This window comes from Perognathus longimembris, chromosome 24 (genome assembly GCF_023159225.1).
Source record: "Perognathus longimembris pacificus isolate PPM17 chromosome 24, ASM2315922v1, whole genome shotgun sequence".
NCBI classification, from domain to species: domain Eukaryota; kingdom Metazoa; phylum Chordata; class Mammalia; order Rodentia; family Heteromyidae; genus Perognathus; species Perognathus longimembris.
Window position 1 is genome coordinate 1,835,145 of NC_063184.1, and position 17,009 is coordinate 1,852,153.

The 17,009-nt window shown below is 37.7% G+C and overlaps 1 protein-coding gene across 8 annotated transcripts in view; it reads left to right on the plus strand.

Annotated features, from left to right (window-relative positions):
• The window catches only part of Kiaa1109 (KIAA1109 ortholog), a 166,270-nt gene that overhangs the window by 93,262 nt on the left and 55,999 nt on the right, over positions 1–17,009 (plus strand). For 7 of the 8 annotated variants that reach the window (XM_048333714.1, XM_048333715.1, XM_048333718.1 and 4 more), the window contains exons 45-51: positions 946–1,121; positions 3,744–3,919; positions 5,566–6,272; positions 6,671–6,916; positions 10,346–10,439; positions 12,707–12,757; positions 15,510–15,716. In XM_048333714.1, the coding sequence (XP_048189671.1) occupies positions 946–1,121; positions 3,744–3,919; positions 5,566–6,272; positions 6,671–6,916; positions 10,346–10,439; positions 12,707–12,757; positions 15,510–15,716 (1,657 nt within the window). The remainder of the gene's footprint in view (positions 1–945; positions 1,122–3,743; positions 3,920–5,565; positions 6,273–6,670; positions 6,917–10,345; positions 10,440–12,706; positions 12,758–15,509; positions 15,717–17,009) is intronic. The other variant, XM_048333717.1, reaches the window with a different exon arrangement.

Genomic DNA, 17,009 nt, shown 5'->3' on the forward strand with positions numbered 1-17,009 from the left:
ATTTAATATAGCTGATTTCATTTTTACAACACTGAAAGGTGACAAAAGACAGTATACAAAATCTCACAACATGTTATTTACAGCATAGAAAGTATTTTTAGTTTATTCAGACTCTTGGGAGACATAATAACTATATTCCCACACTCTATTTTAAAAAATTGTCCAAGTTTAGGAAGTATATATTATTTCTTATAATGTATACTTTTCTTACATACTAAAAGAATATCAAAGAGCCTTTGATGCTAATTACTAAAAACAGCTGAAATTAATTCAGTACTTGAGCCACAAATGCTTTTCAGACAGAAAATAGGAAAAGTGGTTTCTGGGCATGTACTTACTTAGCACTATTGCTGCTGTGGACCGCCTGCAATCCAGAAATGTGTGCCAGTTTTAGTGTGGGCCCTCAGCTGAAGGAGACAGGATGATGACACTTCTGGTATTCGTTTCATTACTGACAGATGGAACATAAATTTCAAGAGGGCCAAAGTGTAATGACTCCCTGTTGTTGGTTCTTTGCATGGGGATTTAAGTACAAAGGGGAGTACAAAAGAAAGAAGTAGTGCCTTCCTAGCTTCCCTCTGCCCCAGAAAGCATGTGTATGCATGAGATGCGTGTGGCCTTTACCCTGCTATTCTGCTTGTGCTTTGCTTTATCCCTGTGATGCCAGACAGAAATTGCTTTCACAGACCTTCCAACCATAAATAGTGTGCATTTTGGACGGACTGGCTCTTGCTACATATATAAAGATGACTTGGTATTTTCTGAGAGTATACTTTCTTTTGCATTAGTAAGTTCTGTAAAATAACCTTGAAATATTAATACTTCTTTCTACTTTAAATGGCCTGGCAATGAATGGCACTACAATATAAGCTTCAGAAGTTTACTTTGAATGTTGTTTCTACTTCTAGTAACTTAAATTTTATTCTTGAAAATGTACTATGGTAGGTGTTGCACCCAACCTGCCTACAATACCTTCAGCCTCTGATTTCAATACTGTCCTGTCGAGTGATCAGAACACTTTGGATGGGACGCACTCTCAGCACAGCACGAGTCAGGATGATGTGGCAGGAGTAGAAGAGGCGAACCAAGGCTTCCCTGCTGTTCAGCTTGCTGATGCACAGGTAGGCTAGCCCAAGTACTACTCCTTTAGCAGCACTTAGCACCTGGAGCTGTCAGGTAACTACAGAAGTTTACTCTGATCTGCCTGCTATGAGCCTTCATGTGCAGAACAGAAATAGCTTTAATTAATAAGTACATGAATTAATGGTAAGTGCAAAGCCTCCTATGGAAACAGTTGTTGTTATTTGTGACAAATTGACAAAAATCACAGGACCTGAAGGTTAAATTCAAAGATTTTCTCTAGCCTTTAGTGTGATGTTAAGATTTCAATAAGTGAAAAATTAGGAGGTAGTGACGATGTCAGAACCCAGAAGTAACTAAAACTAAAAGAAACATTATGTGAGTTACAGTGGGTTAAATGGATTGAAGTAGAGAAAAAATACATGAACAGTGAGTGATTGAAATAGTTGATAGCAGTAGGGAGGAGGCTTTAGGCTCATTCCCTAAAATGGTCTCAACCTGGAACAGGGAAATGGAAAGTATGGTGAAAGCCATACTGGTGAAACATGGTAAGTGAAGAATGAAGTCTCAAACATTATAGTCATAGGGGAGTGAGAGTTGAGGATTGAGAAGCGCTAGTTTATCAGGACACTTTTTCATATATGTCAGGAAGTAGGACGACATAATGTAAGAAGGAAAGAGGAAGGAAGGGTTAGGAGTTGGAACAAGCTTTGTGGAGAAATGGTATCTATTGGAGTTTACAATGAATCACATAGACTATTTAGAAAAGTAGGTATTTTTTCTCTAAGAGGTGTGGGAAGGCAGTACGGACAGCTCATGATTATAGAGGAAAGTTTGCACATTATTTACTTCAGGTTTTATCTTACAAAGAGATAATTTATATTGAGAAATATACCAGGCACTTTTAAATTTTTTCATGAATTTTAGTTCTCTTAATACATTGGAGTAGTTTTTAAAGTAGTCTTCTGGGTCTGTTTTTCTAAATGAGAAAGTGATAAGAGAAAATTTTTGTTTTGTTTTTGCTTATCTGTCAAGGCCACTGTATTTATTAACATTTAGTAAGCATTTTAGAGAACCATTCTGGGTTATAGGTATATTCTTAAATTTACCAGGAACATTGACTACTAAATTATATAATAAAATTTATATAAAGTAAATCAGTACTGCCTTTATAGAAAACATAATTAGTTCCTTAAAAAATTAGATATAGATGTCTCATATGATGCTATCAGCACCACTACTATCCATACCAAAAACGTATTAACCCCATGGTTGACTATGTGTTCCAAATAAATAGGTTCAGTGTGTCAGAGACATCCTTCTCATGTTTGTTGCAGCACTTTTCACAATAGCCAATCAGTAGAAACAGTCTCACTTTCCATCAGTTAATAAAGACAATGTGGTATATATATGTAATACATATAATTTTTATGTGTAACTCAAAAAATGAAGAACTGTGTATGGTAGTTAGAAAGATGTAAAGGTTGAAGTTAATGAGAGGATTGCTGAGCTCAGCCCCTGGCAGGAATGACACATAGTGTTAAGGATCTATCTAGTTGAGGATTTAGGTCACTATTAAAATACTTACTATTATAATTATATAATCTCTCAGTTATAGGAGAAGAGGAATGATCCTTCATAGGTATAGCAGGAAAGGTATGGTGAAGAGTTGTAGTGTGTAGTGGGAGTGGCTCCATTGGAGTTTATGTCCAGGTTGTAGGAACAAAGAAGTCCCATAACTTAGGAAATGAAATGTTGATCACATAGCTAGTGAAGTTATTGTGATTAATAAATTGGCATGGAAAAGAAAGAGAAGAAAAGTAGTTTAAAGCCAAAGTCTTAATATATATGGAGGGTTAGCCAAAGGGTAAAAGCAGATGAAAAAAATCCAGAAAGATGAATTAAAGCAATTTTCCATTGGGATGAAAGAACAAACCTAAGCAAGAGTGTGAAAGGAGAGTGTGCCACCTGGGTGTGAAAGAGCCTCCTAATCGAGAGTAAAAGGGGGAAGTGTCTCCCTCGCCTTCTAGACAAGAGGAGAATTGCTGGAATTCATATTCTAGTCCTCATTTGCCACCAAAAAGGGCCTGTCTTCTCAAGCATGAGAGAGACAGAGAGACAGAGACAGGCCGACAGACAGTCCAGACAGAAAGGTAGATAAAGGGACAAGTGAAAGTGTATGTGAGTCTCACTGTATAGATGGTTCTTGTCTATTTGGATAGGTCATTTTAAGCTTCAGGAAAGTCTCACTGGGGAAGAATGGATAGTAGAGGACTTAGGCAGAAAAGTGCAGGACAGCACTCAGATTTGGGCAAGGGAACATGAAAAGGAAAGCATGGTAAAGATTGAATAGTAACAATGATTGATCACAGTTTTTCAGACGCTCAATACTTGGTCTATTTTATGAAGTCGAGTTACAGATGGACTGCTTTTAGAAGCGAATATATCAGATGTTTTTAAAATAAAGAATGGAAACAGTATGCCTTTTTTAAAGCAAGATATTGTATAAGTTAAACTTAAATACTTTCATATGCTCAGGCAGCACAAAGAATTATTTTTCTTTTAAGGAAAATGATTTTTCATCAGCTCACACTAGTAGTAATGTACTGCAATCAATAGAGCGCCGGGTGCAGTTGGGTCCTGAAGGTGTTAATGTCTTCCAGGTTGTTTTTAAGCCCCTCCTGAGCCATACGGGAATCCAGTCGCAGGACTCCATGCCACTCTGCTACCGGATGTACTTTGGAGAGCACCTTTCATTCTCAGGAACTTTGGATTGTCTTCGAGCAGACATTGTAGATTCAGACACGGCTAAAGAGAGAAAAGGAAAAAGAGCAAGAAGGTATCATTTGCATTTTATATAAATTTTACACATGAATTACAGTAACTTTTAAAAACATTGCTGTCTTCTCATCCTAATGAGAAACCAATTACAAGTATCTTAGGAGGAGATAACTTCTATTTGATAAAGTTAGTCATAAGTTTTTGTAATAATAACTGGTTATTGATCTGATGGGACAAACCTACTTTTTAAAATTTATTTATGTATTTTTATTTATTTATTTTGCCAGTCCTGGGGCTTGGACTCAGGGCCTGAGCACTGTCCCTGGCTTCTTTTTGCTCAAGGCTAGCACTCTGCCACTTGAGCCACAGCACCACTTCTGGCCATTTTCTATATATGTGGTGCTGGGGAATCAAACCCAGAGCTTCATGTATTCCAGGCAACCACTCTTGCCACTAGGCTATATTCCCAGCCCACAAGCCTACTTTTGAGTGTGTGTGTGTGTGTGTGTGTGTGTGCGTATGCGTATGCATGTGTGTGCATGTACATGTGTGCAAGCGGATGCCAGTTTGGGGGCTTGAACTCAGGGCATGTGTGCTGTCGCTGTGAGCTTTTTTGCTCAAGACTAACACTCTACCACTAGAGCTCTAACTTTGCTTCTGGCTTTTTGTGTTTTATTAGAATTAGGTATCTCATGAACTTTCCTGCCCAGGCTGGCTTTGAACTGCGATCCTTGGATTTGAGCATATTTTTGTAGCATGTTGGCACATATACAAGTCTTTTAAAGTATGTTGATATATAGATAGCTGTTAAGCATTTATATACTCCCCTTGCAATAGAGAAATTTTTATGGTCATAATTATGTTAATTTTTTGTATTCATAATATATTTCTTCACTTTTTTCTTAGCAAGTTCTATTTTTATTAGAAATAGAAAGTCATAATGTGAATCTAGTCATCAGATCAAATATGCAAGAATATGAAATGTATTCTATCTGCTGTTCTGTAATTCCATGAATATTTCTTCAGTTTCTTCACTGTTTACATAAGAAATAATATACCTTATAATAAGATTTAACTAAGCTTTTGGGAACTTGAGTTTTTACCTTGGGGGTATTTTTTTTTCAGGACCTGGGGCTTGAACTCGGGGCCTGAATACTGTCCTTGAGCTTTTTTTTTTTGCTCAAGGCTAGGACTCTATCACTTGAGCCACAGCACTATTTCCAGCCTTTTCTGAGTAGTTTATTGGAGATAAGAGTCTCGTGGACTCTTCTGCCCAAGCTGGCTTTGAACTCTTATCCTCAGATCTCAGCCTACTGAGCAGCTAGGATTACAGGCGTAAACTACTGGTGCTTAGCTGGGTGTGTATTTTGATGTGAATAGTGGATATGGCAGCTTTTATGATGACACTTTTGTAACAGTTTCACTCAATTAAAATGTCTGGCACAAGAATTTTTTAGTAGGCAATTGGGAAAATCTTAGAAAAAAATGAAGTCATGTTGGTAAGGCAAAGGAGAAAAGCTTCTAGCTGACAGAAATCCTGGCTTTATAAGAATGCCCTTGCTGGATCTCTTGCTAAAATCATTTCCAGGGTTTGCAGTGCATTTCATTTGAAGAACGATGGTTTGGTTTTTGTTTTGTTTTGTACATTAGTAAAATGGTGCAGTTCAAGAAAGAGGAAGTAACGTTCTGTTTGGAACCTTTTAGGCAAGGCCATGTGAACCTTCCTCCACTTGAATTTAAGCCAGCATTAATGCTGGAGACCTTCAGTATCAGCGCAGTGGTGATGGAGAAGTCAGTGTGCACACCTCAGAACCCAACCAGTGCACTTTCCTTTCATGACCTCAACAAGCGCTATTACAACACCTTCCACTGCAACTTCACCATCTCCTGTCAGTCAATAAGCCAGCATGTAGACATGGCTTTGGTTCGTCTTATTCATCAGTTTAGTACAATGATAGATGACATCAAAGCCACTCAGACTGACATTAAACTTAGTAGATACACAGCTGGGTCAGCTTCTCCAACACCCACCTTCAAAACCAGAAAGCATCGGGATTTTCGCTCATCTGACTTCAGCCGCAGCTCTAGAGGAAGTCTCAATGGTACCAATAGAGTCAATAATGCCAAGAACAAACGGACCAATAATGACAATAACAAGAAGGAATCCCGAAACAAAAACTCACTGGGAAGATCTGAAAGACGAACTTCAAAAGTGTCTAGAAAAGGTTCTAAGGATGTGGTGGATCACATGACCATCCATATGGATGACTCTGATTCCATTACAGTGTCTGAGCAAAGCGAGCCCTCTGCGGAGTGCTGGCAAAACATGTATAAATTGCTCAACTTCTACTCACTCATCTCAGACCCAACTGGCATATTGGAAAAATCTTCTGAGACATTTGGACCAGCAGGTAACAGACATTTTTAGCATATTAATGTTTCTCTTTAGCAGTAGTACTAAAAGAAGGAGCAAGTTGCTTGTCATATTTTCTTAATGTTATAAGTAGATGAAATACAGAGAAATTGGCAGTCAATTGGAGAAGTAGTGACAATATTCAAATACACTGCTGTCCTACTTCCTGTCCACTCGATTCTTACACAGCATGCTCTAGAAGCAATTAAATATCTGGCACAAATATTTTTTACTCAGTAGTTGGGAAAATATGGAAAAGCAATGAGATCATTTTTGTAAGGCAAAGGAGAAAGGGACAGGTTGGAAATGTTAAGGAAAGAACAGTAATGTGATATTTGGAATGTTTGTCTATTTTGCAGTTTTTATTTCTTAAACTATTTCCATTTGCTGATAAAGGTGTCCGAAGCCCTACAGAGCCAACATGTAAAGTTGTGTTTGAGAATGAACAAGACAACAACAGTTTGACTAAGACACAGAGGAAACGCAGCCTGGTGACAGCTGAGCCCCAACATGTTACTCTAATTGTGTTTGGGATTGGGATGGTGAACCGCACCCACCTCGAGGCTGATATCGGGGGGCTCACGATGGAGTCAGAACTGAAAAGGATCCATGGAAGTTTCACCCTTAAGGAAAAGATGAAAGGTAGAAGGATTTTCTAGTATCACAGTGCTACTTTTCTGAGAGAAACCAGTGCTGTGTTTCTGAAATTCCTACTTGCCAGTACTTGTTTGGAAAGTGAAACAACAAAATTCTGAGGTAAAGTAGCAAGGACTTTAAATATAACTGAAACTCAGTGAATTGAGGCAACTTTTGGTACCCAAGGGAAGTATTTGGGACACACGTAAATTCAGATCTAATGTACTTAATTCGCAAAAGCCCAGGAACAGTCCTCTTTTTGAGATGGTGTTGGAATTTGAACTCCAGGCTTTAAGACGTGGTAGGTAGGTACCCTAACCGCTGAAGCCATACCTCCAGCCATTTATGTTCTGGTTATTTTGAGTTCTCACTCAGGCCAGCCTGATCTCTTATGATCCTCTTATCCATACTTCCTCCCTGAGTGGGGATAACAGGTGTACATCACCACCCCCGTTCCTTTTGTGTTAAGAGGGAGTCTCATGGCTACTTTTTGCCTGAGCTGGCCCAGAATGATGATCCTTCCAATCCTAGGCCCTGGATTGCTGGAATGACAGACACTCACCACTGAACCCAACTACTCGTTGAGATATGGTATTGCTAACTTTTTGCCAGGGCTTGTCTTGAACTGCATACCTCCCTATCTTTGCCTTCTAAGAAGATAGGATTCTAAGTGTGAGCAACTAGCTTCTGGAGAGACTTAATCTCAGCCTTCTTTTAGTATTGTCTGGTAAGATGTCTCTAGTGCCTGAAAACTTCAAGAAAATAATGAAATTTTTGTACTATTTTTCTTCAGTATTATTATAAACATCTTTAATCTCTCCATAGGAAGTTCTGTCGACTGACACAAAATTTTTGAGTGGTTGGAAATGTTCTATTTATTTCAAGAATGATCAAACATGCTGGTATTTCAAGTTAGGAAACCAAAAATGCTCCATTTTTTTTTATCACAGAGAAAGAAGATAATGTCAGATTTAGTCCGATGCCTTCGATTGTCAAACACGTTCACATTTCAGATATGCTAAAGTAAAGTCAAAGGCTTAGAATCAGTGGAAAGTACAGTATAAAACTGAGCTTGCAGAACTCCTTTGTAGCAGGGGCTCCAAGATCAGGGTCTCTGCTTTCTGGTTGTAAAAATAGCCTGGTTAAGTTGCATTACAAGAGGAAACTCTGTGAATGTCAAATATTTACTGTCTAGATAAAAGTTATCTTTTTTTTTTTGGCCAGTCCTGGGCCTTGGACTCAGGGCCTGAGCACTGTCCCTGGCTTCTTCCCGCTCAAGGCTAGCACTCTGCCACTTGAGCCACAGCGCCGCTTCTGGCCATTTTCTGTATATGTGGTGCTGGGGAATCGAACCTAGGGCCTCGTGTATCCGAGGCAGGCACTCTTGCCACTAGGCTATATCCCCAGCCCAGATAAAAGTTATCTTGAACATAGTTTTCACTATATACCCTCCTCTGTTGTATTTTATAACCTAAGTAAAATTTTCTCAAAAACTAATTTTACATTAAAAATTATATATTAAAGAAAATTCTCTGAGGTAATTAGACATATTATCAATTGCTAAGACAACTATGAACACATCAGCTCCTCCTTAGAATTATAGGCAGAGAGCATAAAGTATACACATAAGTTCATGTCACTAAGCTGACATATGTTTCTTCAAATTCACTGGTTAAAAAAAGTTTAGTTTGACAAAAATTAGTAATATATTGCCCAGTCTGGGAGAGAACCAAGGAAATGGACATTTCATTAACTTCTAAACGAATATAAATTAAACTCCTGCAAACATTAACGTAATAGTTTTTATTTATAGTTTGTAAACTGCATTGATCCTTTCTCTCAGACATTCTAGTTTTATAATCTTAAGTAGAAATACAAGTCCTACTTGTGTGGGAAGGTGTCTATACAAAGAAGCAGGCAAACATCTGGTGCTAAATATTTGTTGTTCCTTTTGTAGCTATATGACAGTTTACAGTGTACCCATAAAAAGTTATATAGAAAATATATTAATATGGAAAAATGCCAAATGACAAGAAAGTGGAAAATGATACTTGTGAATCATTTGTTTTTTAAACATTACTTACTCATAATTTATTTGTAATAGCATACTTTGGTGATACATAGAGTATGTATACTATCTCATGATCAAATTCACCCTCACTATCACTCTCCCTCATTCTTCCTCACTGTATCCTTCCAACAGGCTCAGCAGGTTCCATTATGTTCATGCATGCATATAAATTATTTATACCATATTGACCATTCTTCACCATTTCTGCTCACTCTTCCTACTCTCACTGGTACTGGTGGGTACCAACAGAACTTGCCATGCATTCTGGTCATTTTCTTTAGTGTATAGTAATTGTACACAGTGGTTCTACCATGGCATTTCGTGCATGCTTATATCTTCAGTGAGATTTACCTTCTCTATTCTCTCTTAATACATCTTCCTCCATGAAGACAACAGGAATTACATGAATGACAGAGACAAGTTTACGTGGCTTTCTTTTTTACAAATTTTTATTTTCCAAGTTTTCTTTGCACTATTATTTCTGAGATTAAAAATACTGCAAGTAGGGCTGGGGATATGGCCTAGTGGCAAGAGTGCTTGCCTCGTATACATGAGGCCCTGGGTTCAATCCCCAGCACCACATATACAGAAAATGGCCAGAAGTGGCGCTGTGGCTCAAGTGGCAGAGTGCTAGCCTTGAGCAAAAAGAAGCCAGGGACAGTGTACTCAGGCCCTGAGTCCAAGCCCCAGGACTGGCAAAAAAAAAAAAATATATATATATATATATATATGTATATATATATATTATGAAGTAGAAGTGTGATTTATCTTAAGCAGAAAAGCCAAGTGAGAGTATGAGGCTCTGAGTTTGAGCCCCGTGTGAACACATGCTTACACATGCATGTGCCCACATGCACACACACACAAATTTGCCAAGCACTGGTGGCTCATACCTGTAATTCTGGCTACTCAGAATGCTGAGATCAGAGATCTGTGGTTGAAGACAGGAAAGTCCATGAGACTCTTATCTCCACTTAACTAATAACACGTAGGCAATGGGGCTGTGACAGGCTCAAAAGGTGGAACACCAACCTGAGTAAAAAAGCCAAGCAAGAGTACAGATCCTGAATTCAAGACCAGTGGCAGTAGGAAAAAATACTATTAAGCTATTTGATGAATGTGTAATATTTAATAATATTGGGTATTTTGCATTATCCCAAGTTTCATATGTAATATGTATATGTGATTGCAGAAAAGTAAACAGTAACAAGAACGTTTTTAGAGTAATCTGAAAACAGTTGAATAGTTTTGTGACTTTAAAATTTTCTCTTGTGTCTGAATATTATAAACAGTAAGTGACTTTAATACAAAGTACAATTATCTTTTTTCCAGAAATCAAATGATTGTTTTTTCTTGCCTTTAAGATGTTTTACATCAAAAGATGACTGAGACATGTGCCACTGCTCATATAGGTGGGGTGAATATTGTGCTGCTTGAAGGAATTACACCAAATATACAGTGAGTGTGTTTATTTTCACTTTTTTTCTTTTTCTTGCATGTAGTAGAGCTTAAACCCTGTGCCTCATGCTTGCTAGGCAGGTGTCCTACCACTTGAGCTATGCCTCCAGTCCTGGTTTTCTTACTTTCTTATACTCATTTTTTTAATAGATAACTTGAAATTCTTTGGATGAACTCATTGATTTTTGTAGTTTATGTACAATATTTCCAGATATGGAGATTCTGACTGTCATTAAGAATATCAACAAATGAAATGGTTTTAGAAAGATAATTGTTTTTCTTCCTGAAATTTATTTTACTACCTGTTCCTTCCCCTTTTACCTTCCAATATAGGCTAACTCTCAATACACTGTAAGATTACCTAACAGGAAAATTGGTCATAGTACAAATTTCTGTTCAGCACATAAAAGGAAATATTTGTGTAATTCATGTAGTTAATTAAAGCAAAATTACAGGCCAAGTTTATGAGCTTTCTCTGATTACTCATTTTCACAGTGGATTTTAAAAATTTCTCCTTGTCATTTGTGCACTGAATTTGAAGCTCTTGAAATGTTTGTTGTGGAATAGGGTATACTTTTTTTAAACAAGTATATATCATAAACTTTTTTTTGGCCAGTCCTGGGCCTTGGACTCAGGGCCTGAGCACTGTCCCTGACTTCTTTTTGCTCAAGGCTAGCACTCTGCCACTTTAGCCACAGCGCCACTTCTGGCCATTTTCTGTGTATGTGGCGCTGGGGAATCGAACCCTGGGCTTCATGTATACAAGGCAAGCACTCTTGCCACTAGGCCATATTCCCAGCCCTATCATAAACTTTTATTTCACTCCTTGGTCTTACCTTTTGGTCTTGGATCTATTCTTTTTTTTTTTTTTTTTTTGGCCAGTCCTGGGCCTTGGACTCAGGGCCCGAGCACCATCCCTGGCTTGTTCCCGCTCAAGGCTAGCACTCTGCCACTTGAGCCACAGCGCCGCTTCTGGCCGTTTTCTGTATATGTGGTGCTGGGGAATCGAACCTAGGGCCTCGTGTATCCGAGGCAGGCACTCTTGCCACTAGGCTATATCCCCAGCCCTTGGATCTATTCTTAATTGCTCTAATAATGACTACCTGTATATGTGGTAAGCCAAATCCCTAATTCATTATCAACACATTTGATCATTTTGTGGTATTCTCCCTATTCCTAATGTCCTCTCAGTGACGCAGAGACATGATTTCTTTATGGATGGACTTTAAATTTGGAATGATTCAGAAAGTAGATCAAATTCCTGTAGAGTTTTATTTACTCTTATCTGTTTGGGTCTATTTCTGACAAGAGAACTGCTTCAGATAGTCTTTTGAATTGCAAAACTCAGTATTTATAAAACAAGGTTGGGTTTTTTGTTTGTTTTAAGTTTTTCTTTTGTAGCTGATACTGGGGTTTGAATGTAGGGCAAGTGCCCTACCACTTGATCCAGACCTCAAGCCCTTATTGCTTTAGTTCATTTTTCAGATAGGGCCTGAGACTGAAGTCTAGCTATTTCCTCCTCCTTGCCTATTTAGGGTTACAGACATACACCACTATGCCTGGCCTGGGCTGTTGTTGTTGTTTTTAGCTGTTGTTTTGTTTTGTGGTAGTCTTCTTCTGCACAGGCTGGCCCTCAAACCATGATCTTCCCATCTCTGTCTCCCCTATATATAGAATTATAGGTATGAGCTATTATAGACATCTAAAAAAAGTGGAGTTTTTTTGGGGGTGGTGGTTTGTTTTGGCTTGGACTCAGGGCCTGAGCACTGTCCCTGGCTTCTTTGCTCAAGGCCAGCACTCTACCACTTGAGCCACAGCGCCACTTCTGGCTTTTTCCCGTGTATGTGGTGCTGAGGAATTGAACCCAGGGCTTCGTGCGTGCTAGGCAAGCAGTCTACCGCCGAGCCACGTTCCCAGCCCCCAAAGTGTGGTGTTTTGTTTTTTTAAGTGTTATATAGTTTATATTTCTTGCCTCCCCGCCCCCAGGTAAAGTTCTTTATTTGAAAAAGAAAAGTTATGCGCATGTCACCGCCAACCTCACAGTACTACTACCGTTTTAATTTATTCTTTGACATCTAATTTCAAATTGCAACTTTACGGAAATGGCATAAAAACAGTCTTAACAGTACTCTGAAGGAAAAAAACAAACTTTAAAGTGGGGAACTTAGAGAAACTTTCCAGCTGCTTGTTCTTGTGTAACTGGTTTATGTACAGATGCTCATTTGCTTCCTTTCTGTTTCCTGCTTTTTTCCTGCATCGCATCTTAGACTGGAGGATTTCCCCACATCTCCTACAAGTACAGCCAAACAAGAGTTTCTGTATGTCACGTTCTTTTTCATGGCTTGTCATTAACGTAGTATAGTAGAGTATTTATGATAACAATTCATTTTATAGCTGGGAATATATGTAATTATTGTTTTGTAGCCTTAATACAAACACTTCGAAAGATTTAAGCTTACTGACATGCAAAGATAAAGTAAGTGAGGGACTGTCTTTTTGACAACTGATGCTTTGTTTTGTTGTTGCTGACAGGTTTATAACATTGTAGTATGTTGTTTGGGCTTTGTTTCTATTAAAATTTGCATTATCAAATATTTTTTAATGTTTGATATGACAAGCCAAAAAATTCACTACAAAATTTACATTAATCATGAAAAGAATTTTAAAACACTAGCGAGAAAGTATCTGTATATTTTACTTTTACTGTTTTTAAAAAAGGGTTTATGCCTATTCTGATGAATTTTATCTGTGGCATAATTTGGATCATTGCATGTCTTGTAGTGGTAGTTATTTAAGTCTGTCACCATTATAAATTAGCATGTGATTTAAAACTAGTTATTGGGACAATTTCTATAAGATTTGAATATGTTGAGACAATGGATAAATGTGTATATTATGTTCTCTACTGGTAACCTGATAATCTGTTTAATGAGATTTGTTTCATTGTATATTGATTAACAAGCTATAGAAAAAATATTGTTAATTAAAAGTTCTTTGGGGGATTATTGTGATTATCTCACTTTATCGGCCAATAGAAAGTACTAAAAAAAAACTATTATAGCATTGCTTTTCTGAAAAACTACTCCTTGACATTAGTGTCATCTTAACATGTACAAAAATCCCCTATTCCACTTAAAAATTTATAGTACCTAAACATGTGTTTTTTATTTTTATTCACTGAGTTTTCTGGATATATAAAAAAACCATATATTGTTTTGGAATGCTTTTTTAGTGGCTGTATCTACTCTGATTATTTATTAGCCTACATATTATGTGCTAGACTCTCATTGGGCTGCAGGCATGTAGCAGTAAGAAAATGAGAGGTAATCCCTGTCATATCATCACTCACAATCTACCATACCTTTTTAGAGTATTAGGATCAGAGAGGAATTGTTCTTTGTTGTTGCTGTTGTTGTTGTTGTTTTTTGCCAGTCCTGGGGCTTGGACTCAGGGCCTGAGCACTGTCCCTGGCTTCTTTTTGCTCAAGGCTAGCACTCTGCCACTTGAGCCACAGCGCCACTTCTGGCCATTTTCTGTATATGTGGTACTGGGGAATTGAACCCAGGGCCTCATGATTACGAGGCAGGCACTCTAGCCACTAGGCCACATCCCCAGCCTAGGAATTGGTTTTTAATGACTAAATTGCATGCAATAATTATATTGTGCATCCTCATTGAATTGATGTAAGCAACATAGGTCAGTTTGTCTACCTAGTCTACTCTCTCTCTCTGCCTCTTTGGGACCTGCCTGCTTAACTAGATGGATTCAGTGGAGCTGGAGGTAGAGATAATGATTGATATAGAACCTCAAGAAACTCTGCTAAATTGGGGGGTCGTTTATATAAATTGTAGTGTGAGTGGGGCCCTCTAGTGTTGGGCACTATGAGTCCTGAAGTTTTTAATCAAATTTCCACTGAACATACTTCAATAGGATCTCTAGTATGTCAGCAATCAGAGTTCAGATTGGTTTAAATGAAGAATCCAGTGTTGAATATGTGCATATCTACTAAAAACTAATATTTAGATACACTTTAAAATACCACTTATAAAAGTAAACAGTGAGATATGTGCAAAGTAAGGAAGTATAGCGTTTATTTCCAGTTCATACTTTAACTGAATATTAACTAACCAACAGAAGTCCAGTTCATCATGCAGTGTAGAGACAATCAGATAGCACGTGGAGAAGATGCACTGGGACCTGGACCGATGATAAATTCAGTAGCTTACTAGCTACCTATAGGAGTGACCTCTTCATAATTTTATCATAATTCTTAAAGACAGTTATCACCAAGTCTAGGTCATTGTAGGCTATATATGAGCTTTATGCAAGTGATAAGTATTAAAAATTTCTGTAAAATAATAACTAAAATATTTAACTTGCTAGATATACATGTCATAAACATGGGAAGTTCATGGCCATGTCCAGGACTGGGTAAAAGATTGATAGACAGTGTGGTCTGTTTCATAAGGTGCACGTAAATCCACTGGGGTCCTTCCTTGCTACAACGACAGCCACAAGGCCTGATCAGCCAGGGGCTGAGCTCAAGCAGCAGGGTTTTTAAAGCAGGCCTGCCTGCATCCATTTCCTTTTGTGTCACAGATAATAGAGTGATTTGTTGTACCATTTGATTAGAGTTTAAGAAGTATAGTAAGTATATATTCTTTTAGTATTCAATGTCTGTCTCTCTCAGAAGTTTTAGGGATTTCTAAAATAAGTTGGAGAAGAAAAGGGAAGTTGTGAATGTGAAAAATATAGCAAAGTCTATTTTTGTGTATTTATGTATGTACATCTATATATGTATTAGTGTTTGTTCCTTCATAAACAAGCTGCACATAGAATCACCTAGTTATTTTGTCTATAAATTGTTCCTATTAAAGAAATGGTATGCTATTGGGTGCAGTATCAAATAATACTTTCATAGTTTTAGAAATTTCTTTGGTACATGATTGAGCACATCAGAGGCCTTGTTTTAGCTCCTTTAATGATTTAAGAGTATTTCTCGTGCTCTTAGTAGTTTTTTGTTGTCCCTTTATTTGGTATATTTTAATGATCCTCTTTCTCTGCTGGTAGAACTGTCGTGAAGTGCAGCATTGCCAAGTCCCAAGCCCTCTACAGTGCCCAGAGAGGGCTGAAGACAAGCAATGCCGCTGTGTTCAAAGTGGGGGCCATCAGCATCAACATTCCTCAGCATCCCGCCACCTTGCACAGCATGATGGTTCGAAGTTCTCACCAGCTGTCCAAACAAATCTCGGACCTCATTCGGCAGCCTTCGACAGCGTAAGCTACTTATGTTGGTCACATTCTGTGATTTTTTTTTTTTTTTGTATCAGCTTAGGATATTTGTTGTGGTGCTAACACAGGATGAAGGGCATCGGGACAGTGGGGGAGGTACAGCTGACTCAGGGATGGCCGTGGGAGAGGGGCATTCATCAATCCTGGGTTACACGGACAAGCATTCAAGTACTATGTCAGAAAAGCAGTCGTTAGTGCTCCATACTACATAAATGCTGTGTAAAATACCCTGGAGATTGAAGGGCATCATAAGAAGTCCTGATAAAAAGAAAACGGGTGAACTCTAGAGCTGTTAATTCTTCCCTTGAGTTCATTAAGATTTGTGACTGTCTAAGTTTCAGAAATTGCAGCTGTCATTTGTGTCTCATACGTACTTTTGTGCATTCCTTTATTCTGAAATTACTGAATTTGATTCATAACTGGATATAATTCTTTGTAAATGTTTTAAAGGGTAATAATTTAGTGTGTTTATAGCCATTGTTCATTGCATCTACATGCTTAGTCCTCTTCCTTACCTATGACTAATAAAAAAGATATAAAATGTAAACATCTGTTACATTTCTTTGTGCTTATATTATGAAGTGAGAAAATGTTATTGTATTTTTTGATAGTGTCCTAAATCAGAGACTTTCCCCCCAATCATTTTAACCAGATCTTTAGATATGCTAATAAATGATGGCTGAAATTGGCTGACAATTCAAAATTTTAAATACATTTATTCCATGAGTAAACTATGGAGTCCTGACTATGTACATTCTAGTTTAAAAATACTGTTAAGTAATTTTTCTTTATTATTATATATTGCTAGGAGGGTTAATAGTAAAAATCATCAAGAGTTAGATTGATTGGTTTAGTCCCAGTTTTACTACATTCTAGCCATGGCTTTTCACATTTGCAAAGTGGGGCACATACTCATGAATTTTGTGAGATTAATGAGATAAAACACAAAATAGAACAGGATTTGACATTACAGTGATCATTGGATGGCTGGTGCTAATGTTATGTATTATTAAATGGTAGTAATAATAGTATTGCCACCAACAAAGTAGTGCATAATGGTAATGTCATAGAATTTGTAATTAGACAGATCTTGAGTTGAAATCCCAGCTTTGCATCAATGGTATAAAACCCCTTGAAAGTCTATACCAGAATCTATACTGTTACTCTGGTTTACTTTTCTGAATCATTGTCATCCAGATAGCTATTTTGCAGTGTGAAATCTAGTAATTTTTTTTCAGTAGAGTAGTAGCTATTATTTTTTAACTCTCTTTGGTTGTA